Here is a 24,873-nt window from a genome sequence, read left to right on the forward strand (position 1 = left end):
TCAGGGTCTTTTCCAGGGAGTCTTCTCTTCTCATGAGATGGCCAAATATTGGAGCCTCAGCTTCAGGATCTGTCCTTCCAGGCAGTGGCGTAGCGTGGGGGGTGCCAGGGGGGCCGGCCGCACCGGGCGCAACATGGGCGGGGGGCGCGCTCGCACTAGCAGCTCTCTGCCCCTACTAAAATCCACGGGTTAGGGAGCCCGCGCTCGCTCGGCTTGGCGAGGAGGTTGCGGAAGGGGGAGAGCGAAGCCTTCTGCCGCGGGCAAAAAAAGGAGAGGAAGCCGGGCGGGCGGGCGGGCTGGCTGGCTGGCGGGGGTCTGGCTGCGCCTGCTGCTGCCGGTGCAGGGCAAGGCAAGCAGAGCGAGGAGGAGAGAGAGGGGAAGGGGGGGGAAGCAGCTAGGAAACGCTGCGGTGTGGAGGAGGAATCAATTAAGGAGAGAAAGCGAAAAGCCTTGGAGAAAGGGAAAAAAGGAAAGAAAAGAGGCAGCTCCAGGAGAGCGCGGGGGAAAGAGAAGCCTCGCTGCTGCTGCTGCTTGGGAGAGTAAATTACTGTACTTGCCTTGCCCCGGGTTAGGGGGCGCAAATTATTTGCCTTGCCCCGGGTTAGGGGGCGCAAATTACTTGCCTTGCCCCGGGTGCTGATAACCCACGCTACGCCGCTGCTTCCAGGGCTGATTTCCTTCAGAATGGATAGGTTTGATCTTCTTGCAGTCCATGGGACTCTCAAGAGTCTCCTCCAGCACCAGAATTCAAAAGCATCAATTCTTCGACGATCGGCCTTCTTTATGGTCCAGCTCTCACTTCCATTGGAAAAAAAGTCTTAGGTAGTTTCCCTTCTTTCGATTTTCCTCTTGATCTCAACCTATCCATTTCCATCGAGACCACTCCATTCATGTCACCCATTATTATGATTTTCTGATCCACAAATTCAAATAATTTTTCTTCTAAATCTTTATAAAAATCTTTGTTTTCATTTAGGTTAGTCTGCTTTTTATTGCAGACTGAATAAAAAATTATTTGGGGGTGGGGAATAAAGCATGGAGTATTTCTTATTCCTTCCTGGAGATAAAACAGACTAAACCTGAGGGCTTCTGTATTCAAAGTATGTGCTCCCTCACTGAGCTGAAGACCTTCATCATAGCAATATAATTTTTCAGAGACATTAATAATAATAATAATAATAATAATAATAATAATAATAAATTATTTATATCCCGCCCTCCCCAGCCAAAGACGGGCTCAGAGCGGCTAACAACAGTAAAATGATACAACATTCTAAAATCATTTCATTATAAAATCAGTTCAAATCAGATTAATGGCAACCATTGGGCTAGAGTTCTGTGAAGATTGCCAAAAGAGGGGGTCAAACTGTGCCTTGGCCAAAGGCCTGGTGGAATAGCTCTGTCTTGCAGGCCCTGCGGAAAGATGTCAAGTCCCGCAGGGCCCTAGTCTCTTGTGACAGAGTGTTCCGCCAGATCGGAGCCACAGCCGAAAAAGCCCTGGCTCTGGTTGAGGCCAGCCTAACCTCCCTGTGGCCCGGGACCTCCAAGATGTTTTTGTTTGAAGACTGTAAGGTCCTCTGTGGGACATACCAGGAGAGGCAGTCTCGAGGTACGAGGATCCTAGGCCTTATAGGGCTTTAAAGGTTAAAACCAGCACCTTAAACCTGATCCTGTACTCCACCGGGAGCCAGTGTAGCTGGTATAGCACCGGGTGAATGTGATCCCGCAGCGAGGACCCCGTAAGGAGTCTCACCGCAGCATTCCGCACCCGCTGGAGTTTCTGGGTCAGTCTCAATCTAATTATCCAGATGCTGGAAACCTGCAACGATGAGTATTACCATTGTGCCTTCCTTATGAACTTTCCTGGGTCAGCATGGCTGCTGCCATGTGCAATGCAGAATCAGTGCCAGAAATTGTGGCAAAGGAGTCTCCATGCCCTCATGTAAAGTATCAGGTTCATTGGTTTTATATGCATCGCGTGACAATGCCAGGACTTCCAATAGATTAATCCTTAAAATCCTGCTTCCAGGACCAACAAATGACATCATCACCATCATAATAAATCCCAAAACCAACCACACATATATGACCTGCTTAGGAAGATCAGGGAGCAATGAAGGTACATTTCCCCTCTTAAATACACTTTTTTCCTCTCCACCTCTCCACACCCACCCCGGTCAGATGCCATGCACTTTAAATAGCTGAACTGTTTATCAGAACACATGTGGTTATCAAAAAAACAACCTTGTTCTTGCTGAATAGCTTGTGCATTTTTGCTGCACCCATGTGCAATTTTAATGGTCCGAGATAGCTGGCTCGCCTCATTAGCACGCTCGCGCACAAATCCTGGTATGGAAAGGAAAGCTTGCCATTGTCCCTTCACATACTATTCCAATTGTGATGGTGCCTCTCATGTGGAGAGGGTGGGGTGGGAAAGAGAAGCGCTGAGCCACGGCGGAACAAGGAAAAGTTACAGCCACGATGCCCTTGTCCTGAGCTAACCTCAACGCTGTCAGTGTTAGTTAGGTGTGACGTGTCCCCACAGTTTGCCTCAGTCTCTGAGGTTAGCAGCACAGACTGGAAGACATGATTGCGCCCTTAGAAGTGAATCTGAAGTGAAGGAATTTCAAGCAGTTCAGAACTAGCGAGCAAGAATAATTATTCTCCTGGTGAAGCTCAGAAAACCCCAGGGAGTGGATGGGGAACTTGGCTTGTCCTGAGCCAAACCGGATCCCACTGTACCGTCTCGGAATGCAATAAAAACCATTTAAGACAATGCGGAAATACAATACCAAATAGGCAGCCATGGCAAGGGCCTATTCATCTAGAATTGAAGGCCAACAGCTAAATTGAAATCCTTTCACTCAATTCACTCTCTTTTTTTACGGTTTTCCAGAGTTGGGGGGGGGAGTTTAATTGCCCCCACAGCTGAGGTATTTCAAAAGAATGTTGCCCTGGAATTATTGTACTGTGCAGAGATTTGGGGATATAGTAATGTCCTTCCGTTAGAAGTGGTGGAGAACTCTCTCCTGAAATCACTGTTGATTGTCCCCAAAGATACACCCGCCCCCTTTTTAAGAGCTGAAACAGGGCTAATTTCCTTACAAACCCGTGTGCATGTAGCGCTAGCCCTATACTGACTGAAGCTGGCTAGCATGACTAATACTAGGCTCCCGAAAAAATGCTTCCTAGAGCAATTGTAATCTATGCTCTGAAGCTCTTGGGCAAACTCAGTCAGTAAGGTGGTGGTGGTTGTTGTTTTGTACCTTGCCCATATAACTTGGCTGCCCCAGCCACTCTGGGCAGTTTCCAGCATATACAAAAACATAATAAAACATTAAACATTAAAAACTTTCGTATACAGGTCTGCCTTCAGATGTCTTCTAAAGACTGTACAGTTGCTTATCTTCTTATCTTCTATGATTCTAAAAGGCATGCAAAGTTTTTACAATACTTAACACACAAATGAAAATGCAACAAGCAGAAAGAAACTCAGGTAGAAAGATAGAGGAGTCGTGTCTGACAATGAAAGATTGCATTTTAAAAAAACCTTTCATATATCACTCTCAATCACCCACATCCAATGTGTGGAGCGGGGGGGGTAGGGATTTTTTTGGGGGGGGACCTCTCTTATTCTTAGAGTTGCTTGACGGGCAACTCTGAGACCCTTCATGCAAGATCAACCCAAAAGCGAATTCATCATTGTTTGGTTTCTGTCACCCAGCTGCCCGGGTCAGAGTTTCTCTCTGACCTGAGCTTGCAAGTGATAGACAGGGCTGGCAAGGGTATTATTGCAGTATAATTGGACAGAGTGAAAAGGAAAGCCCTGCACTCTCCTCCGGCCCCCGCCTCCCTGCCTGTTTGATAACTTGAGCATAATATGGCACTTTTCTTTTCACTGCACTTTTCGCTGAGAAATTCTGAAGCAGAGAACTCTTGAAAACGTAGCCGCCAAAGCTGTGATTTGCAAAACATCCTTAACGGAGAAATTCCTAACGTAGTCATAAAACGTCTGACGTATATACCTGAACAAGAGCAATGCTGTTCTTTTTAGCTGTAGTCTAGCCTGCCAGTCTGGATACTTGTTGAACAATTATTATTATTATTATTATTATTATTATTATTATTATTAAATTTCTATACAGCCTTTCATTCATTCAAACACAGAGCAGTTTACAATGTAAAAGCACAAAAAATACATAACATAACCAAAACAATAACAGACACACACACCACTTTAAAAGGCCATACAGTGGTACCTCAGGTTACAGACGCTTCAGGTTACAGACTCTGCTAACCCAGAGAGCATTCCACAAACGGGGAGCCACTGCAGAAAAGGCCCATTTTCATGTTGCCACCCTCAAGATGTCTCATGGAAGAGGCATGCAAATAAGGACCCCAGATTATGGTCACAGGTTTCGGATCAGTTCACATGGGGAGAGGAAGTCCTTGAGGCACTGCACATGCTTAAAGCTTGGATTTGGCATGCAAATTCTCTTTAAATGCTTGCAATCTCATCTACCGTCCACGCCATCCCATTCAGGGCTGTGCACAAGTGTGTTACTAATGCTACATTCACCTTGCAAACTCTGTTTCTAACTACTGGTAACTATTTCTGTATTTCTTTGGTCATGAATACACTGGCCATCTGGTTTAATGCCTCAATTCTTTTCCAGGTTTTTCAAGTATTTTGAGCAAGACATAGTTCAGCTGAGGATTGGATTTAAATCAGGGGTCAGCAAACTTTTTCAACAGGGGGCCGGGCCACTCTCCCTCAGACCTTGTGGGGGGCCGGACTATACTTTTGGGGGAAAATATATATGAACAAATTCCTATGCCCCACAAATAACCCAGAGATGCATTTTAAATAAAAGGACGCATTCTACTCACGTGAAAACACCAGGCAGGCCCCACAAATAACCCAGAGATGCATTTTAAATAAAAGGACGCATTCTACTCATGTAAAAACACGCTGATTCCCGGACCATCTACGGGCCGGATTTAGAAGGCAATTGGGCTGGATCTGGCCCCCGGGCCTTAGTTTGCCTACCCATGGATTAATTCCTCAAAAGTTCAACCTGACTAACGCATTTCCCAACACTGGAGGAATTCACACATCACAAAATGAGCTTTCAAAATGCCCATTGAGCACCAAGGCGTAGCTACTTCACTGGTACTGAAGTAACCTTCTGTTTTAAGTTCTCTAGCAGCATGTATCTCCAAAGGCTAATTCTGGATATGGAATAATGCAAAATCCTCTTAGCTGACCTAGAATGAGACATTTCCACAGTAACTTGAAAGCTTGCATTTTGCCCCCCCCCCCCCAAAGTCTTGCAGTCATTGAACTAGGGGGTTGGGGGCACATCTCAGCAGCAATTTAACCAAGGCATACATGCCAACAACTTAATTATTGATTGTGTGCCAAGGGTGCCACAATACACCTATTAAACCAGTCCGCTCTACATGACTAATTCTCCTAACCTTTTTGCTGTCGCCTTATATGGAGGTCACTAGCGACATCTCTTATGAGTGGGTGCTATTCATTCAACATCGGCAAACACATTACACAAACATGGTGGGATCTAGAAAAGATGAAGATAATTCCCCCTGCCCTTCCATCTTCGTAAAGCTTCTACACTACATCCTCTTTTGAGATGAGACTAGCATCTTGCCAGACATACATTCCTGGAACAGTGCCAGACCTTGGCCCAAATTCCAGCAGCTAATTTCTCAGTTACTATGAGACTTGGTTTGAGAAACATTGGGTGCCTCTAAGCCTACTTGCAAAATTGAACGGAGATGCAGCTCAGACTCTTGACCTAAAATAGTCACTTGGTGTGGGTTTTTTTCTAATTTTGGTCTCTGTTATAACTAAGTGCCACCAAAAGTTCAGGAGTAAATAAATCATCCCAAAACAAGATAACCGCCTGCTCAGCTTCCAATTTGTCTATTCAATCACATACTGGCAAATTTAGGTTGTGCAATTGAAGTTGGTTTGCCGCTCTTGTGCAACAAACCTCCTTCCCACCCACCCCCAAAATTAGACCTTTTCTAGTAAGGAAAATGATGCAGGAAATGCACTGGAAAGTGCTGGATTACAAATGGTTGGTGCACCATTGTATAGCCTCCCCCCAAACAAATCAGAATGAATGCTCAAAACACAGGTTGTCTAAAAGAGACTGTTGTGTAGAAACCCATGCACACATTCTGTTAGGATATTTCCGTTCCACCTTAAAAGGGAGCAGGCTGTGAGTCACAGAGTCTGCGTATTTCCTGTTCACAGGATGTTTATGTTTTCTATTGCTTTCGTTTCTCTCTGTGTGTCTGGAGACACTGACGCAGGCAGTCATGTCTTTCTTTGTTCTGATCAATGCAGAATAAAACTTGTAAATAATGCTCTCCTGGGTGCGACTTTTGCTGTGCATTATCTGCTGATAAAGAGTGTGCATGAGCTCTGGAATGTGGCAAGATATTTTCTAGAAACTCATGTCGCTAATTGCTGATACTGCGTGCCTACGGGAGATCGATGGATCGTCCGGCAGACGGCTTGGGGCCATGATGGACTTTGTCTCCCTGGCAGTATCCCAACACATTCCACCACATAAATCTGAACTTTGTTTATCACACATGAAGTGTAGGTGGGTTTCCACAAGGCAAGACACAGCGATAACAGCAAGAACCTTTACTGAACTACATACCTGGGAAACAGGGGCAAAGCAACTGCTTATATACATTCCTGAAAGCCTGGGCCACTCCCACTCCCAACGTGATTGGCTGTCTAAACTTCCAAGCTGCAAATCACAACCCATGGTTCAAAGGCCAATGGCAGAGGCCCAAACCCTGAAATGTTCTGTGATTGGACATCATGTATCGAATCAGAACACAGGAGCTCAGAATCCTTAGTCCAGCTCAGGTAAACACAAACCACTGAATGCAAAACAACAAAGAAGATTGAACAGGCTTGTTCTTTACTGATCTACAGGGCAGGACTAAAACCAATGGATGGCTATTTCAAGGAAGCAGATTTTAGGTAAACATCAGGAAAAACTTCATAATAAGAGCCATCTGACAGCTTTAGATTCACCGTCACTGGGCATATTAAACAGAGCTGGTGCTATTTTTCTGGAAAAAGAGGTACTGGAACTCACCATGAACACCTCCCTCGTTCTCTTAGAATGGCAATGGCTCTCACTTTAGAGGTGCCAGAACTGCGTTCCGGCTGAAAAAAAGCCCTGAGCAAAGCCTAGACAGCCCTATGTCAGGGATATTGTACTTGTACTCCACATTAAAGACCTTGAATTGGATATTAATAGACAGGATAATAAACGGTTTTTATATGCAACAATGGCAGCAAGAGTACTATTGGAACAGAAATGGAAACAAGAAGAACTACCGATGAAAGAAGAATGGCAGACGAAATTAATGGACTATGCAGAATTCGATAAAATGACAGGAAGGATTTGAAACCTGCGGGATCAGAGATTCTCAGAGGACTGAAGTAAATATGTGAAATATTTGAAAAACAATTGTAATCAACAGATTACGCTAGTAGGACTACAAGATGTTTTGTAAGCAGGACTATGCGAAATATTGCAGAGAAAAGCATAAAGAGAATTATTAGTGAAGGACTATTAAAAGTAATAGTGAAACTAATGAAAAGCAGATTAAGTGATAAAGACTGAAAAATCTTCAGATGTGGTTGATGGAAGTCCAAAACATTGGATAAGATAAGAAAATATGTTGTATGTTTTTGGAAACTTTATGTAAAAATTTATATATATATATAAAAAGACATTGAATTGAGAAAGGGTTTGTCTAGATCTCCAAGATCCCTTCCAAACCTACAATTCTATGGTTCTACAGTTCTAAATCCTGGGGCCTATTCTCACTGTAGGATTTATTGAGTGGTTCCAGAAAGTGATTTTTTTTTTTTTTAGAATCATAGAATCATTGAGTTAAAATTGACCATGAGGGCAATCTAGTTCAACCCCCTAGAATGCAGGAATATTTTGCCCAACATAGGGCTCAAACCCACAACCCTGAAATTAAGTGTCTCATGCTCTACCGGACTGAGCTACGGAAGATGTGTGAAAATATATTGTAAAACTTTATGGACATTTGGTGGAACTGATGGTGGGCCTTGAGGTCTCAAATGTCAGTGACGCCAAAATTTGGGGCCCCTCCGCCTCTCGTCTTCCATTTGGCAACATAGTTGCAGCAACCCCAAGGCTTCATGCCACTGCAACCAAAAAGGTCACACTGCCCTAAATTTACCTCCAGTGGAATGGGTGGCCTTTATGATCTAAGCTTAAAAACAGGTAATTTTTAAAACAGGCTCTGCTGTCCACAGCTTGCACACTGATTTACTTTGCCTCAGTTTGATTTCTGGTCAAACAAGTTTGGGAGGTTTTTGAAGACTTTCAGAACCCCGCAGAGACATCACCTTGCCAACAAAGGTACGTATAGTTAAAGCTATGGCTTTCCCAGTAGTGATGTATGGAAGTGAGAGCTGGACCATAAAGGAGGCTGATCGTCGAAGAATTGATGCTTTTGAATTATAGCGCTGGAGGAGACTCTTGAGAGTCCCATGGACTGCAAGAAGATCAAACCTCTCCATTCTTAAAGAAATCAGCCCTGAGTGCTCACTGGAAGGACAGATCGTGAAGCTGAGGCTCCAATACTTTGGCCACCTCATGAGAAGAGAAGACTCCCTGGAAAAGACCCTGATGTTGGGAAAGATGGAGGGCACAAGGAGAAGGGGACGACAGAGGACGAGATGGTTGGACAGTGTTCTCGAAGCTACCAGCATGAGTTTGACCAAACTGGGGGAGGCAGTGGAAGACAGGAGTGCCTGGCGTGCTCTGGTCCATGGGGTCACGAAGAGTCGGACACGACTAAACAACAACAACAGAACCCTGCAAAAATAGACACACAAAAAAAGAGAGAGAGAGAGAGAGAGAGAGAGAGAGAGAGAGAGAGAGAGAGATGCACAAGAGAATACACAGAAGAGAATACATAGAAGTTGATTCCATGGGAAGAAAAGTCTCTCCCACCACTGGAAATTAGAATTGGATTTCAGGCCAGTTGATCACCAAGGAAGGATTGTAGGAGTGAAATGACTGCATTGGCCTGGCAATGGCACCAGCCCAATGCTACATGTTTCCAGGGGGAGAAGCTAAGGAGGCAGGAGGAATGTTATGTACTGAGTTGAATAGGATCCAAACTGTAGCAGTCTGATTGGTCCTAGAACAATAGGATCCAAAAGGCAGCAGTCTGATTGGTCCTAGAACAATAGGATTCAGAATGCAGCAGTCTGATTGGTCCTAGAACAATGCAGCAGTATGATTGGTTGGCAGGAACCACCCAATCCTGCTCCAGATAGAAGTGAATCCACAACCTGATTGGCTTACAGTAGAATTCCAGAATTAGCCAATCATGTGCAGCCCATTGTGTAAATAATGTATATAAAGCAGATACTGTGAGGGGACATTTATTCATTCCTCCTCACCACTATGAGCTGAATAAAGAGCATGAAATCACTTTGCGACTCTGAGTATATTTCACTGGCGACGAAGGTGGGATCCCGCTGAGCTGACTGCCACACACAGCACCGCAGCACCGCCAACTGCCGCACCGCTGCCTCGCACCGTGTATCCAGGCTTCAGCTCCGGGGCACAAGGAACTCAGAATGGCAGCCAACAGCAGCTTCTCGCCATTCAACCCAGCATCTGGAGACTGGGAAGCGTACGCCTCCCGTTTCACCTTCCTCCTAGAAGCCAAAGGGGTCACCGACGAAGAAGACGCCAAGAAGAGGGCGATATTCTTCAGCGTCTGCGGAGAGGAGACGTTTGAAATCGCCCGGGCTCTCCTTGCGCCTGAAGACGTCGCTACTGTTCCATACAAAACAATAATGGAACAGCTGAAGGGGCACTTTTCGCCGCAGCCCTCAGTGGTGGCTCGTCGAAATGCCTTCTACGCAAAGCGGCAAGCCCCTGGGGAAACCATAACTGGGTTTGTGACCTCTCTCCGCCAAGCCGCCCGGTTCTGCAACTTCTCAGAGCTGGAGAACATGCTTCGTGACCGCCTCGTCGGTGGCCTGAAGGATGAGAAGCTGCAACGACGCCTCTACGCTAAGAAGGACCTAACGTTCCAGGTCGCTCTGGAGGAGGCCCTGGCAACAGAAGCTGCCGAGAGGTCGACCCAAGAGGCACGGCCGAGCCTGCCATCCCAACCGAGGGTCCACCATGAAGACCTCACCGACGACTCAGGATCCGACAGGGAGGAGGTGCACCGAGTACAGCAGCGCACTCAAGCAGCGCACAGACCACAGCTGCCTCGACGAGAAGGAGGGAACTGCGCAAGCTGCGGGGAGAGTCACGAGAGGAGGACCTGCCGTTTCCGCAACGCAGAGTGCAGGCAGTGCAGAAAATCGGGACACATCGCCCGGGTGTGTCGGGCTCGGCCCACCCGACACCAGGCATCAGATGACCAATCCAAGAGCCCCAGGTCCCGGGGCCCAACGCACCAAGGCAACTCGACGGAGCTCACGGACTTCCAGGTATACCAGTTGCCCCACCCCAACGTAGAGAAAATTTATGTAGAGGTACAGATAGAGGGGGCCCCATGCCGCATGGAGCTTGACACGGGTTCAACTCTATCCATAATCTCGGCAAGGACCTTAAGGAAACTGTGTCCCACTGGGGGTCCCAAACTCAGGCCGGCCCCATTCACCCTCCGGGACTTCCAGAAACGTAAGGTCCCCACAATGGGGGTGGGGACCTTCAGGGTGCAATACCGAGGGCGGACGCGGCAACTGGACTTGCTTGTGGTCAAGGGCCCCTACATTAGCTTACTGGGATTGGCATGGTTTGGACCACTGGGGCTAGCTGTCACCGGGGTGAACCACACTAGCTTACAAGTGGACGTGGACGCCATATGCAAGGAATTTCCAGGGGTTTTCGATGGGAAATTGGGACAGTATACGGGCCCCCCCATTGCGCTACAGCTTGACCCCGCAGTACGACCGGTCAGGCTCAAGGCGCGCCGGGTCCCGTTCGCCTTGAAACCCCGTATAGACGAGGAATTGGACCGACTCGTAGAGCAAGGAGTGCTGGAGCCGGTGCCTAATGCTCCCTGGGAAACCCCAATCGTCACACCCGTCAAGCCTAATGGTTCGGTCCGCATCTGCGCAGACTACAAATGTACCATAAACAAGGCCCTCACGGCCCACGCATACCCAGTGCCAGTGGTCAGCCATGTCCTTGCCACCCTGGCTGGGTCGAAAATTTTTGGCAAGCTGGACTTGGCCCAAGCATATCAACAGCTGCCAGTAGATGAGGCCACAGCAGAGGCACAGACGATTGTGACGCACAGAGGAGCGTTCAGGGTAAAGCGGCTGCAATTCGGTGTCAGCGTGGCACCAGGCATATTCCAGAATATAATGGACTCTCTCCTTAAAGGGATTCCTGGCGTCACCCCCTTCTTCGATGATGTGTTGATTGCCGGCCCCACACCAGAGGAGTTTGAGGACCGCCTCCGCACCGTTCTGCACCGTTTCCAGACGGCGGGTCTCAAGGTGAAGCGGGAAAAATGTCTACTAGGAGTGCCTCAGGTGGACTTTCTGGGATTTATGGTGGACGCAGAAGGGGTCCACCCGACTGGGGACAAGGTACGGGCCATTTGTGATGCCCCAGCGCCCAAGAGCAAGACTGAACTTCAGGCCTTCTTGGGGCTATTGAACTTTTACCATTCCTTCCTTCCCCACAAGGCGGCGGTAGCGGAGCCCCTACACAGACTCCTGGACAAGCGGGCCCCTTGGGTGTGGGGCCAGCGCCAGGAGGCCGCATTCCAGGCAGTCAAGGACTTGCTTGTCTCAAACTCGGTCTTGGCACACTTCGACGAGAGGCTGCCGGTGGTGCTAGCATGCGACGCCTCACCCTATGGCATTGGAGCTGTCCTGGGGCACCAACTCCCGGATGGAAGAGAGGTACCGGTGGCGTACTTTTCCCAGACACTCAACACAACCGAGCGGAACTACTCGCAAATCGACAAGGAGGGTCTGGCAATCGTAAAGGGAGTAAAAAAATTCCATGATTTCTTGTACGGGCGGCCCTTCACCGTGGTGACTGACCACAAGCCGTTGCTTGGCTTGTTTGCCCCCGAAAAGCAGACCCCCCAAGTGCTGTCTCCTCGCGTCCTCAGGTGGTCAATTTTCCTTGCCAGCTACCAGTATGCACTGATTCACCGACCTGGGAAGGCGATGGGCCATGCGGACGCCCTCAGCAGGCTACCACTACCGGAAACAGGCCCTGACCCAGCACCTGCACAAGAGGTTATGAGCCTGGAGCTGCTTCCCGACCGCCCCATTCAGGCACAAGAAGTTGCACACCATTCCAAGAAAGATAGGGTCATCTCCCGGGTCCTGGACTGGGTGTGGAGGGGATGGCCCAGCAGCAGCCCCGGGCCAGAATTCGCCGGCTACACAACCCGCAAACATGAACTGTCGGCCCACAAGGGGTGCCTGTTATGGGGAAGCAGAGTCGTCGTTCCCCAGCCCCTCTGCAAAAGGGTCCTCACAGCCCTACACGAGACACATCCAGGGGTAGTAAGAATGAAGGCCCTTGCCAGGAGTTATGTGTGGTGGCCGGGGATCGATGGAGAGATAGAGGCCTGGGTCAAACACTGCCAGGCCTGCCAAGAATCCCGCCCAGATCCCCCAAGGGCCCCAGTCCAGTCCTGGGAGTCCGCCCGAGCACCATGGTCACGCCTGCATGTGGATTTCGCTGGCCCCTTTCAGGGGAAAACATTCTTCATAGTGGTGGACTCCTACACCAAATGGCTGGAAGTCGCACTGGTACCGTCCACTTCCACGTCCGCAGCCATCCGGGTACTACGCAGGCTGTTTGCAACCCACGGGCTCCCTGACACTCTCGTCTCAGACAACGGGACTGCATTTACGTCAGGAGAATTCCAAACCTTCACAGCGCAGAACGCCATCCGCCACATCCGTTCGGCGCCGTTCCACCCTGCCACCAATGGCCAAGCAGAACGCATGGTGCGGACCACCAAGGACACCCTTCGCCGCATGACGCAAGGGGACTGGGAGTACCGCCTTGCCACATTCCTTCTAGCACAGCACAGCACCCCCAGCTCAACGACTGGCCGGAGCCCCGCTGAACTACTAATGGGTCGGCGCCTTGCAATCAGATTGGACCGCCTTCACCCCGATAGAGCTCAGGATGAGATAGTGGTGGGGGAAGGCAGGAACCCCCGGACCTTCGAGGCCCAGGACCCAGTGTACGCAAAGAATTTTGGGGCAGGCCCAGCATGGGTACCCGCCACAATCACCAGGGTCACTGGCCCCGTGTCGTACGAGGTGCTAACGGATGGGGGGCAATGCTGGCGCCGCCACTGCGACCAGATACGGCGACGATTCCCGGGAGAAAACCAGGAGGAGGACAGGTCAGAGGAGTCCCAAGGGAACAGCGGGGCAGTGAGGCCCATAGAGCAGGAGGGGCCAGCAGGAGAGGCAGAATCAGTAAATACAGAGAGGACCCGTGAGGCCAAAAGGACACCGGAACCAGAACCACGACTGAGCGAGCCGGTTGCACCAGACCAAACAGCCGCATCACAGCCAGCATCCTTGGAACACGAGCCAGAACCCGGAGCCCGGACCAGGGAACACCCCAGGCCACAACGCACACGTAGGCCGCCGGCATACCTTGAGGACTATGAATGCGACCTCCCGGGCAGGACTGGAACTTAGAGGGGAGGGGTGTTATGTACTGAGTTGAATAGGATCCAAACTGTAGCAGTCTGATTGGTCCTAGAACAATAGGATCCAAAAGGCAGCAGTCTGATTGGTCCTAGAACAATAGGATTCAGAATGCAGCAGTCTGATTGGTCCTAGAACAATGCAGCAGTATGATTGGTTGGCAGGAACCACCCAATCCTGCTCCAGATAGAAGTGAATCCACAACCTGATTGGCTTACAGTAGAATTCCAGAATTAGCCAATCATGTGCAGCCCATTGTGTAAATAATGTATATAAAGCAGATACTGTGAGGGGACATTTATTCATTCCTCCTCACCACTATGAGCTGAATAAAGAGCATGAAATCACTTTGCGACTCTGAGTATATTTCAAGGAATGTACATAAATCCTGTTATTTCTTAATGGGATTTTGGAGCTTATTTCCAAGCCAACACTTTGAAATGTACCCTGCAGCCTGCTTCATACTGAATTTTCAATCATGCTGAATAGCAATGTCCTTATCAGCAGTTCTTACACTCCAACGCTTTATCCAATATTTCTTACTTCCATGGGCAGATCCACACCATACTCTCAAAGCCCATCCAACGTACGGTACATTTAAAGCACATTACACCTCCCCCCTCAAAGGATCTTGGGAAATGTAGTTTCCTCCTCACAGAGCTACAATTCACAGCATCCCTGAAGAAACCGCAGTTCCCAGGACTCTGGGGAAAGTCATGAGGTTTAAATGTGCATTGAGTGTGTTTTAAATGCATGCTGTGGATCCGCTCAGGACCCACATATAGTTCTCAGTGAAACCAAGGAGGAAAGTTAGTCATGACTCGAGACCCATTGATTTCAGTGGGAACTAAGCACAATAATAGCAGCCCCTATTGAGCCATATGTCTGTAGAGCCACTGAGTAACTATGAGTAATTTTTAACCTGAAGAAATTTGGAGTGTAATTTGACATCAGGATTTAGACTTCAGAATTAAAATTCATTACCAAACTGATTGCCTTTCTCAGGGCTTCAAGAAATCTTGTACTTGAACTATGAGAACCAAAAGGAAATTGTGTACTGTGTCAATGACAGACTTAGGTGCTCCAATAATCAGGATGCATTCAGTTACCCATCATTCTTACCCTATTATATTTACATTTGACCCATGGCAATCCTCTTAAAGCTGCAGAAGCAACATTATTCTCTTGTGCACCTGGCTACATGACTGTGGCAGGACACTGTCCTATAAACCACTGCAGATTGACTGTCTGTGCTGCACTCACTCAGTAGCCCATGCTCCCTGCCTGAAAACAGCAGCTGTTTAGGCTTCAACTCCAAAGAGCAGCTTCTCACACCTCAGCCCAAACACGATCAACCAGTGTGTGCAACAGAACGAAACAGGAGCCTTTTGTGCTAAAGGAGGATTGACAGCCGAATAGATATGGGTAACAAAAGAGTCCTTTTAACTGCACACAACCTATTGATCTAAGAAAAGATAAGATATCTTTTACCCAAGAGCTTGCACAAGGTGGGATACCATCAGCATTATCCTCTGGGAGCAACTGGGAATTCTGAGTGTTCCTCTACTGGGCGTGTGTAGGATTTAGGGGACAAAGAAACTCCACTTTTCTTTTTGTCCAGTTTAATTTCCTATTTTTCTGTTGGTAGTATCCATTTTGCAATTATTCTCTCTCTCCCTCTCCAGGTAGCATTCTTTACCTGCTTTTGCACCTTCTGCATATCTAAACAAGAAAAGCCAAAAAAGGGGAACCCTGGGGTGCTTTAGCAGAGGGAAAAGACAAATGAGACTGAAAAGAGTGGAAAATTTACAAAAGTACCTACAGAGCTTTTAAAGAGAATTTCCCCCTCTCTCACAAACACGAGGACTCTTGATCATCCAATAAATCAGCAACAAGTTCAGACAAAAAGAAATATTTCTTTGTGCAGTACATGGTTAACTCATGCTTTCATTGCCAGAAGATAGGCTAAAAGAATTAGATTTATCCTCTATCAATGGTTATGGGCCACAGTAGAAAGATACAACCTTCCTCAACTTGGTGACCTCCAGTTATTATTGGACTGCCAACTGTCATCAGCCCCAGTCAGCATAGCCAATGGTCAGGGATGATGGGAATTATATTATATTCCTGAGATTACCATATGGCAAGAACATCCACCAAATGAGTGGTGGATCCCCTGAGAAGATCACAAGCAGAGCATGCAGACATCTGCTTGGGAGTCCAAATTGTGGCCATCTGATCTGATTCAGGAAGGCAAATCCTTTCTCATGAGTGGCTCCCAGGATCCTGGCTTGTCCCTAAAAGTAAGGGGATGCTGGCGCTTCAGACCAAATGGGGCTCCACTGTCTTCAAGGTGGTTCTTGCCGTTTCGCAAAATGCCAACAAATTCATACATCGCTGTGAGAACGCAGGCCACTAAAGCGGTTTCTTTAATACTGTGCCTCTCTCCAATCACAAAACAAAAATGTTTTTAGAGCCCTGTAAATTTTATAAAACAATATAAGCTGATGTATACATAGGCTTAGCCCTCATAAGCAGCTGATGTGGTGGCTCAATTCCTTTCTGTTCTGAAGGATGTAATCCACCCTAGGCGGAAGAATATACCGTCTAAACCAAAATTAAACAATGAGATTAAAAGAAAATCCTTATTAATTTACAATTAAAAGCAGCAGCAGAGACAGGCATTCAATACAAATGCCCAGTCCAACGCCCTCCTCCCTTCCCCCAAAGCTGGGGGGAAAGTTTCACCTGCCGCAGAAACCTGAAGTGGAATATTTTCCATGTGGTGATGGCAATGGAATCCACTCAGCAGAAGGATGGCTATGGGGGGAGAACCCATAGTTAAGGGGGTTTAAGGTAAGGTTAAAGGTAAAGGGTAAAGGGACCCCTGACCATTAGGTCCAGTCGTGGCCGACTCTGGGGTTCATCTTGCTTTATTGGCCAAGGAAGCCAATGTACAGCTTCCAGGTCATGGGGCCAGCATGACTAAGCTGCTTCTGGCGAACCAGAGCAGCGCACGGAAACACCGTTTACCTTCCCGCCGGAGCGGTACCTATTTATCTACTTGCACTTTGATGTGCTTTCGAACTGCTAGGTTGGCAGGAGCAGGAACGGGAGCTCACCCCGTCGTGGGGATTCGAACTGCCGACCTTCTGATCGGCAAGTCCTAGGCTCTGTGGTTTAACCCACAGCGTCACCCTTTAAGGTTACCAGATTTTTTTCAATGAATCTGGGGACACTTTAAATACATACATACATACATACATACACACATATATAAATAAATATATACATACTGCACGTTTAGGACATTGATGCTGCAGCGATGGCGGTGGCGGAGGGGCCACTGCTGCCTTGACCTCAACCACCACGTTTCCCCTTCCTCTGAGGCTTCTATCTCCTTTCTCCATGAGCCTGGGCAGCCCCTGAGTTGTTGGTTCTTTGGTGGTGGTGGTGGGGAAGCAGTGTGTGGTGGTTGAGGCATGGAAGGCGGAGAAGGAGGGCCGAGGGCGGCAGCAGTGGCAAGGCTCGGGCAGCGCAATGCTTCCCTTCCCATCGGAGCAGCCGCAATCCCATTCCTACCTGCGTGCAAGCAGGAGGGGGCGGGGATCCCTCAGCTGGGAAGGGAGGCTTCCCGTTGCCCAACTGAGAAATCCCTGCCCCCTCCCGCTTCCACGCAAGCTCTGATAGGCAGCGTGAAGCCTCCCTTCACAGCTGAGAGATCCCCGTCCCACCCCTGTTTGCACGCAAGTAGGAGTTGGGAGGATGCTCCGATAGGCAGCATGAAGCCTCCCTTCACAGCTTAGTTGCTGGGGTCAGGGAAGGTGGGGGCAGCCCGGAAGCTGCATCTGAGAGCCCCTGCACCACCATCATATGGGGACTTCCGAGCAGCTCCTGAAGCCAGCTAGAGCCAACTGCTCCGGGCTGCTGAGACTGCCGCTGCTGCATTTCCCGGGGACATTAGATGAAATCCGGGGACATTACGGGGATGGAATTTGTCCGGGGACCTATTCGCAAATCCGGGGACTGTCCCCAGGAAACAGGGACATCTGGTAACCCTAGTTTAAGGGGCAATGTTTCAGTAGCCAGCACACTGCCTTGCCCCTCCATGACTAGGAGAACACAAAATGAGCAATATGCAAAGTTTACCAGGTCAAAGAATTTAGCCTCTTTTTTTAATCCCTATGGCAGTGCACAGATTTCAGCTTGGCTTGCATTTTGTAATGTAAACATACAGAGTATGTGTAGCTCAAGCCCTAAGTCAATCATGTACTGCAAAAATAAATAAATATAGGCTTGCCATACGTCAGGAATATTCCTGACGTGTCCTGGTTTTCGGGTGTAAAAATGGCATCGGGGGGATTTTATCAGGGAAAAAACCCAGATGCATGGCAATGCGGTGGAAAAAGGAGCAGAAACAACTCAAAAAGCTTAAAATCACTAATTTGGGGTTAGGTTCCCTTTAAAAAACTGAACAATTTTGGGGTCTTCCTAGAAAAAGCTAAACAACTTTGTGGGTGTCAGGAATTTTACTTTTTTAAATATAGCAACCCTAAATTTAAAAACATTCTAGCTAATATTTGGGATTATACTTCAGGCTCCCTCCAACATATATTTTACTAATATTACAGTTTTAGGGTTGTTGTTTTTTAATAAGTTTATTTGCTGCTTAGTGCTTACCACAGAAAAAGTTGTCTCAAAGCAGCTAACAGGCTGTTGTCATGTTTTTTGCGTGTGTGTGTGTTTTAAGCATACATTACCAAATACATAAGATAAGAGGACATTATTATGGGAAAGTGCTCATCCTGGAATAACATAAAAAGGACACATTTCACCCCACCCAACTAAAAGACGAACACCAGTTGAGAGCGAAATGTCAGGCAGGGTGAGTAGGAATGTCTCCACCTGGCACCCAAAGACTGATAGCCATAGCAAGTTTTATCACTTGCTATTACCCTACTGGCAGGAAAATATTTTACTCTTCTTTGCTTGCTTCTAGCAGCTACAAAAGTAGCTGGATGCTTATGAGTTTAAGGAGATGAATGGGCAATGGCACAGCAGGTAACAGCATTCCCATATTGCTGCTACCCAGGCAAGAATGCAGTTGAGGTCTCTGTTCCTAGGACAAGAATTTGCTCTCTTGTTAAATACGTGGCTGTTGAATTTAAGATTAGAAAGGGCATTTCAGAGAAGCCCTGTGGCATGTTAAGCTGTTCCAAAACGCCTGAGCCGTAACCACTGAATGAGCAGATAAATGGATCTTAGTGGGCAGGAGATTCTCTAAACATTGAGCAACTGTTCCACTTGCTACTATATAACAAAACAAAAACCTGTAGAAATATTGGAGCTATATGTGTTGGCTTCGGGGTGTTGCCACTGTGTTGCCTAACTGAGAAATCTGATAGGCAGCGTGAAGCCTCCCTTCACAGCTGAGAGATCCCTGCCCCCTCCTGCTTGCACGCAAGCTCTGATAGGCAGCGTGAAGCCTCCCTTCACAGCTGAGAGATCCCTGCCCCCTCCTGCTTGCACGCAAGCTCTGATAGGCAGCGTGAAGCCTCCCTTCACAGCTGAGAGATCCCTGCCCCCTCCTGCTTGCACGCAAGCTCTGATAGGCAGCGTGAAGCCTCCCTTCACAGCTTACTTGCTGGGGTCAGGGAAGGTGGAGGCAGCCCGGAAGCTGCATCTGAGAGCCCCTGCACCACCATCATATGGGGACTTCTGAGCAGCTCCTGAAGCCAGCCAGAGCCAACTGCTCTGGGCTGCTGAAAGACTGCCGCTGCTGCATTTTCGTTAATCACGTCGGAGGGCAATTCTGGAGGAGTCGCTTGGTCGAACGCAGGCTCCGACAATATGGTCATTAAATGTCTGCTACCAGGCACAATCCTAAAACACAGAGAGACGCAGCTTTGGCAAGGACTGTGCTGCAACTGTATGGGAGAAGGTCAAGCCAGGTGAAAATTGAAACTGGGGCTGCACAGAAAACTACACACAGTTCCAGCTCAAAAGCCGCTAAGGCTTAGTTCCACAAGGAGCGTGTACTACTGTACCCAACCTAGAAGAGATCAAGAAGACCAAGGGCCGTGGTTTTCCGATGGGCAATCCTGAGATTCCTTGGGAAGTTTCTACAGGTTGTGTCATGAGAAGATCAATCAAAGCAGGCAAGCTTCTCTGAAAGACAGCCTGCCCATCACTACTGCAACACAAAGCCTTAGTTGAGTTCTGGTGCCCTCTTGCTGTTCCTACCATTCAATAGAGCCGGCGTGGACCCTCCAGATGTTGCCGGACTACAACTCCCATCATCCCTGACCATTTGCCCTATTAGCTAAGGCTGGTGGGAGTTGGGGTTCACACTTGCTACCCTTACTTTAGAGAATCCTTTACAGCACACAAGGGTCCTCATCAGATAAACCAATGTGAAGAAGGTTCCCAGAAGGTAGGAAACTGGGAAACTGTTGATCTGTGGCAGCATTCCCCAACCTTTGCCCTCCAGTTGTTATGTAATACAACTCCCATCAGCCCGGACTTGATATGAACAATGGGAATTGTGCTCCAAAACACCTGGAGGACACCAAGCTTGGGGAAACTGGTCTAGGGTAATCTGGAGTCAGATGCTGGTCAGCCGAAGAAGCAGAGCCAGTTGTCAGTGAAGTTAACTTTTTATTTAAGGCAACAAGCAACATTCTCGGCAGGTCTTGCCCTATGGAGCAGTTGCCAGGACTGATGGTCCCCATCTTCTACCCTCTCTAAAGTTCCTCCTCTCCCAGATGTTTCCCAAGCAGTCGCAAACTGCATCTGCGCACCTCTGGTTTCTGTTCTGCCATCCTCATTATTCTGTGTGTTCTTGGAGACCAGGAGAGGGAAACTTACATTGCAACAAGAATAAGACGAGCAATGATGTCTACAAAGGAGTTCAAACTGTAAACATCGAAGGAACGATAATAAACAGTAGCGACTCCTGAACTGAATTTTAAAAACTTAAAACTCGAAACCTGGTCATAAATATAAGCACCAATTCTGTGAATTGGCCATATTTTTACTGTTACTTGTAGCACAATACTACTCTTAATGTCATATTTTATAAATTGCTTCCTGGTCATTGACCGTATTAAAGATATTTGATTTGATTTGATTTTGATCTCTGGATTCTTCAATATTCCATTGACCTCCTTCCTCTGTTTCAGCCTTAGAGTCTGAACTGCTCCCTGTCACAGGCTCTTCCTGCTCACTAAACCCTGTTGCCCCTTTGGCATGCAGCATCTCCTCCCACTCTCCTCCCCCTGACCTCTTCTTGGTGTCCCATCACCAACCCCTAAGCTCTGAGCTTTCCTCCTCTGGGGTTTCCCTTGGCAGTTCCCCAGCTGGTGTCATCCAGCCAGTCCCTGGCAGATAATGGGTTCATATCCGGAGGAAGCAATTTGGACACCGGGCCTCTATTGAGGCCCTAAATAAGAATTCAGTTATTGGTCTTAACATGAAACCATGGGCTAGCTAAATCGTTATTTGTTTCGACGTTCATACCCAAACCTGCTTACAAACCAGAGATTTATTGGGGGCAGGGGGTAGCAACCAGGATCTGAAATAATGCTTTGAAGTTGGTTTACAAATCCGTTCTAGGTGTGGATTCCAGTTACTGTAAGTGCAAACTCAAAACATTAGAGTCCGGAAGCTCAGACCCTTGCAAGCATATAAATACAATGCCACAATCACAACCGCTTTCAATAAGTAACTTTTAAAAAGACAAACAGAAGTACCAATTTTGCGCAGACGTTTTAAGGAACAGGAACAGAGAGACTGAGCTCCCGGTGGTATCATGCACACCCCAGGCATGTTTGACATTAAGGGAGTTGGTTGTTGTAGAAACCAAGTCCCATAGACTCATTAATTTTCAGCAGTAAGCACCATCCATCCCTCTTGTTGTTGTTTAAAAACTATGAGCTGTGCATATTACACTTATTATACAACAAAACACTCTTCCCTCTTAAGCCGAAAGAGGTGGAATACGTTGTTTCGCCTCTCAGTGCTAAATGGCTTGCATTTCATATTGTTCTCCCAGGAGAGGGTTTTGCTTAAATTTAAAATAGAATGAGGAGATCAGGAGTGGACTGAGGATTGTGAGTCCCCTTTTTCTCAACTTTCAGTGTCAATGCATTCTGTCACAGCCCTCCTGCCTCCTTCCCAAAACCAGTTCTGCCACACTTGACTCTGCTTCCTTGCCCTTACATCACTATTTTCTTGGAACAACTTTTGTCTGTAAGATTATACTGGTTTGGAGTCTCCCAAAGAGCTCTTGCACTGCTTGAAAAAGAATTCAGTGAAACCCCACAGATTGCACATTATTGATTAAAGAGTCCACTTCAAGGCTTCCCTCTGTTACTTTCTCTAGAGCCAACAGCACAGCAACATCCTGTAGTTACAGCTAACATTGCACACAAACCAGCTACCTGAATTTAAAAACCAAGAACCAAATCACTAATAACAAATAAAGTTTCTTCTTTCTCTTTCTCACAAAACCAATGCATGCTGCTTGATCTGCTAAACCGAACTTCATTGATTTAAGCCAGTTTGATCTCTTTGACATGAATTAGACTAAATCGTTTAAGTCCAAGTATGCCAGCTTATTTTAATTGTAAATTAGGTTAGCGTTATGAGAGATTTCCCCTTGAATACAGAAAAGTAATTTAAGTGCAGGATGTATCCTCTTCTGCGCAAGCCCCTTTGGAACACAATTTTTGCACAATTCCCATTTATTTTAATGGGGTATGTGCAAAAGAAGTTCCCTGTGTTTTGCGCCAAATGTCCTTTCGCTTCACAGTATACCAAAGTACTGAATTAATCACTCAGTGAATCAAAGAGTTCAGAGCAAGCACATTCCTGGACTTAAAAAAACACACCAAAAAACCACTCTCCACCTGGATTACATTTTAACCACAATTTTGGCCCAATCTGCAGCTGAACACTTCTTTAATTCAAGTAAACAAGGTTACCTTGGAGATGATTAATGGTTCCCCATGCTCCAGTCCACCTTTCAAAGTAAATCCCCATGGAGGACCTCCTTGTAGCAAAACCTCCAAATAAATGTATCTTCCTTTATGGGTTAAGTTTGCTTCCGAAGAAGAAATAATAGTCCTGTTTATATTGTCCAGCATCCTCATGTTTATGTTCTCAAGCACTCACTGAAGCCAAAAGCAGGGACTGGAAGAGTCTGGGGAGGAGGAAGAGGAGAGAGTAGAAGATTAAAATCCCTCACGTCCATGATGAATTGTCTCATAGTCTACAGGATCGCAGGCTGCTAGGATTGCCAGGAGGTTATGTTTTCCTTCTCAGCAGAAGTCCAGAAGGCAGAGCTCAATTTGCCCATCATTTCTATCTCAGAACTTCCAACTTTTTGGATGCAGCTTTTTGAAAACGAAGCATTTCTTCCCGTGCAAACATTGGTCCCGTGCAAGATCCTTCCTTTCACCTCTTCATTCTTTCCCTTAACATTTGCAATCGGTGGCTTTTCAGCATAAAAAGGGGAAAAAAAGAGATATTTAAATGCTTTGGGTAGCAAGCTCCTCAAATGCACACCAGCTCTTCATTATTATTTTTTTATATTGATTATCAGCCCTTTCTCCCCTTCTGTGAGCAATTTACCATTACAATGGCCGTTTTTTCCTCAGTTCATTGCATCCAAAGAATGAAAGCATCTCCCACCCCCTGTCTGCCAGCTCGCTTTTCTGCTAACTTCACAATTTTGTGACTTGTCAAAAGTAGCAGGGGGAAGGGAGTAAAAGCCTGGACCTTAAACAACTTGTTCCCTCGAGCTGGGGACTTGAAATAGTTTCCCAGCTGAGTTTATAAAGGGGGAAAGAGAGCGTGCCAGGAAAACAGGAAAGGCAGGTGAAATTAATCCCTTGAAAAAATGTTAAGGAGATAGCTTAGCTCTTTTCAGCAGTTTCTCACTGCACTCGCTTGCCCGTGTTGTCATGCCTGCTGCTAAATGAGAGTGTTCAACTGGGGGAAGGAGGGAGAGAGAAGAAGAAAACTTGTCTGCTTTTGCCACTGCATGCCCCAAAAAACTGTGTGGTGCCTCATAACTGAGGTTTCCATATTTATAAGGACCCCAGAGGCTGCTGCCGTCATGGAGTTTCTTCTGCCTTCTGGGGAAAACATCACTTTGCTAATTATTTGTTGGAAAATGCTTCAGAATCTCCACTCCAATTCAGTATTTGTTGGCCACAAATATAATCATGTGTTAGGCACCGGGTGATTTATGGGGGATCCCGCCCCAAAACGCTCCATGGATGTCATCGATTCATAGCATCACAGAACTGCAGAGTTGGAAGGGACCGCAAGGATCATCTAGTCCAACCCCCTGCGATGCAGAAATCTTTTTTTTTAATAATATTTATTAAAAGTTTAAAGATTACAGAAAAAAGAAAAAAGAACAACAACAAGGAAATTAACAGAACATACATTACAATACATAAAAAGAAAAACATAAAAAAATACAACAATACAACGAAAAGAAACAAAAACACTAAAACACACATCCAATATTCCATATCTTTGCCTTTCATTTATTTGTTTCATCGACCTCCTCGCACCTCCCTTTTTTGTATTCTAATTCAATTTTAGCTATTTCAGCAAATCCTTTCCATCTTACTCAATTTTTGTTCTATAATTTACCTTAACCCAATCTGACCTTAAATTTTACACTTTAGCCCATTAACAATCCATTTTTACTTAATTCTTTATAACATTTCTGCTAAAGCCATGTAACTTCATTCCAGCATCCTTCTAACATTCATTAATTTTGCTATATTTTTGTAAATATGCTTTAATTTTTTTCCAATCTTCTTCCACCGACTCTTCTCCCTGGTCTCGGATTCTGCCAGTCATTTCCGCCAATTCCATGTAATCCATGCAATGCAGAAATCTTTTGCCCAACGTGGGGCTCGAACCCACGACTGTGAAATTAAAAGTCTCAGGCTCTGTCCCAGCATCACATGAAGCATAACGTTAAGATATTGCTGACACTAAAATACCAGTACATTCAGCTCCAGCAATCTTTACACATAATCAAGTGACTGGGAGTGGCCGCCAAGACCATATAACCA

General features: G+C 46.8%; 1 protein-coding gene across 1 annotated transcript in view; it reads right to left on the reverse strand.

The window, feature by feature from the left end:
* Positions 1 to 23,383, reverse strand: part of SHROOM3 (shroom family member 3) — a 219,849-nt gene extending 196,466 nt beyond the window's left edge. Inside the window, exon 1 of the mRNA XM_081020646.1 lies at positions 22,759 to 23,383. Within this exon, the coding sequence (XP_080876772.1) occupies positions 22,759 to 22,926 (168 nt within the window). The 5' untranslated portion in view covers positions 22,927 to 23,383. The remainder of the gene's footprint in view (positions 1 to 22,758) is intronic.
* Between the last annotated feature and the right edge of the window lie 1,490 nt (positions 23,384 to 24,873).

This window comes from Podarcis pityusensis (genome assembly GCF_964106645.2).
Source record: "Podarcis pityusensis genome assembly, chromosome: 9".
NCBI classification, from domain to species: Eukaryota; Metazoa; Chordata; class Lepidosauria; order Squamata; family Lacertidae; genus Podarcis; species Podarcis pityusensis.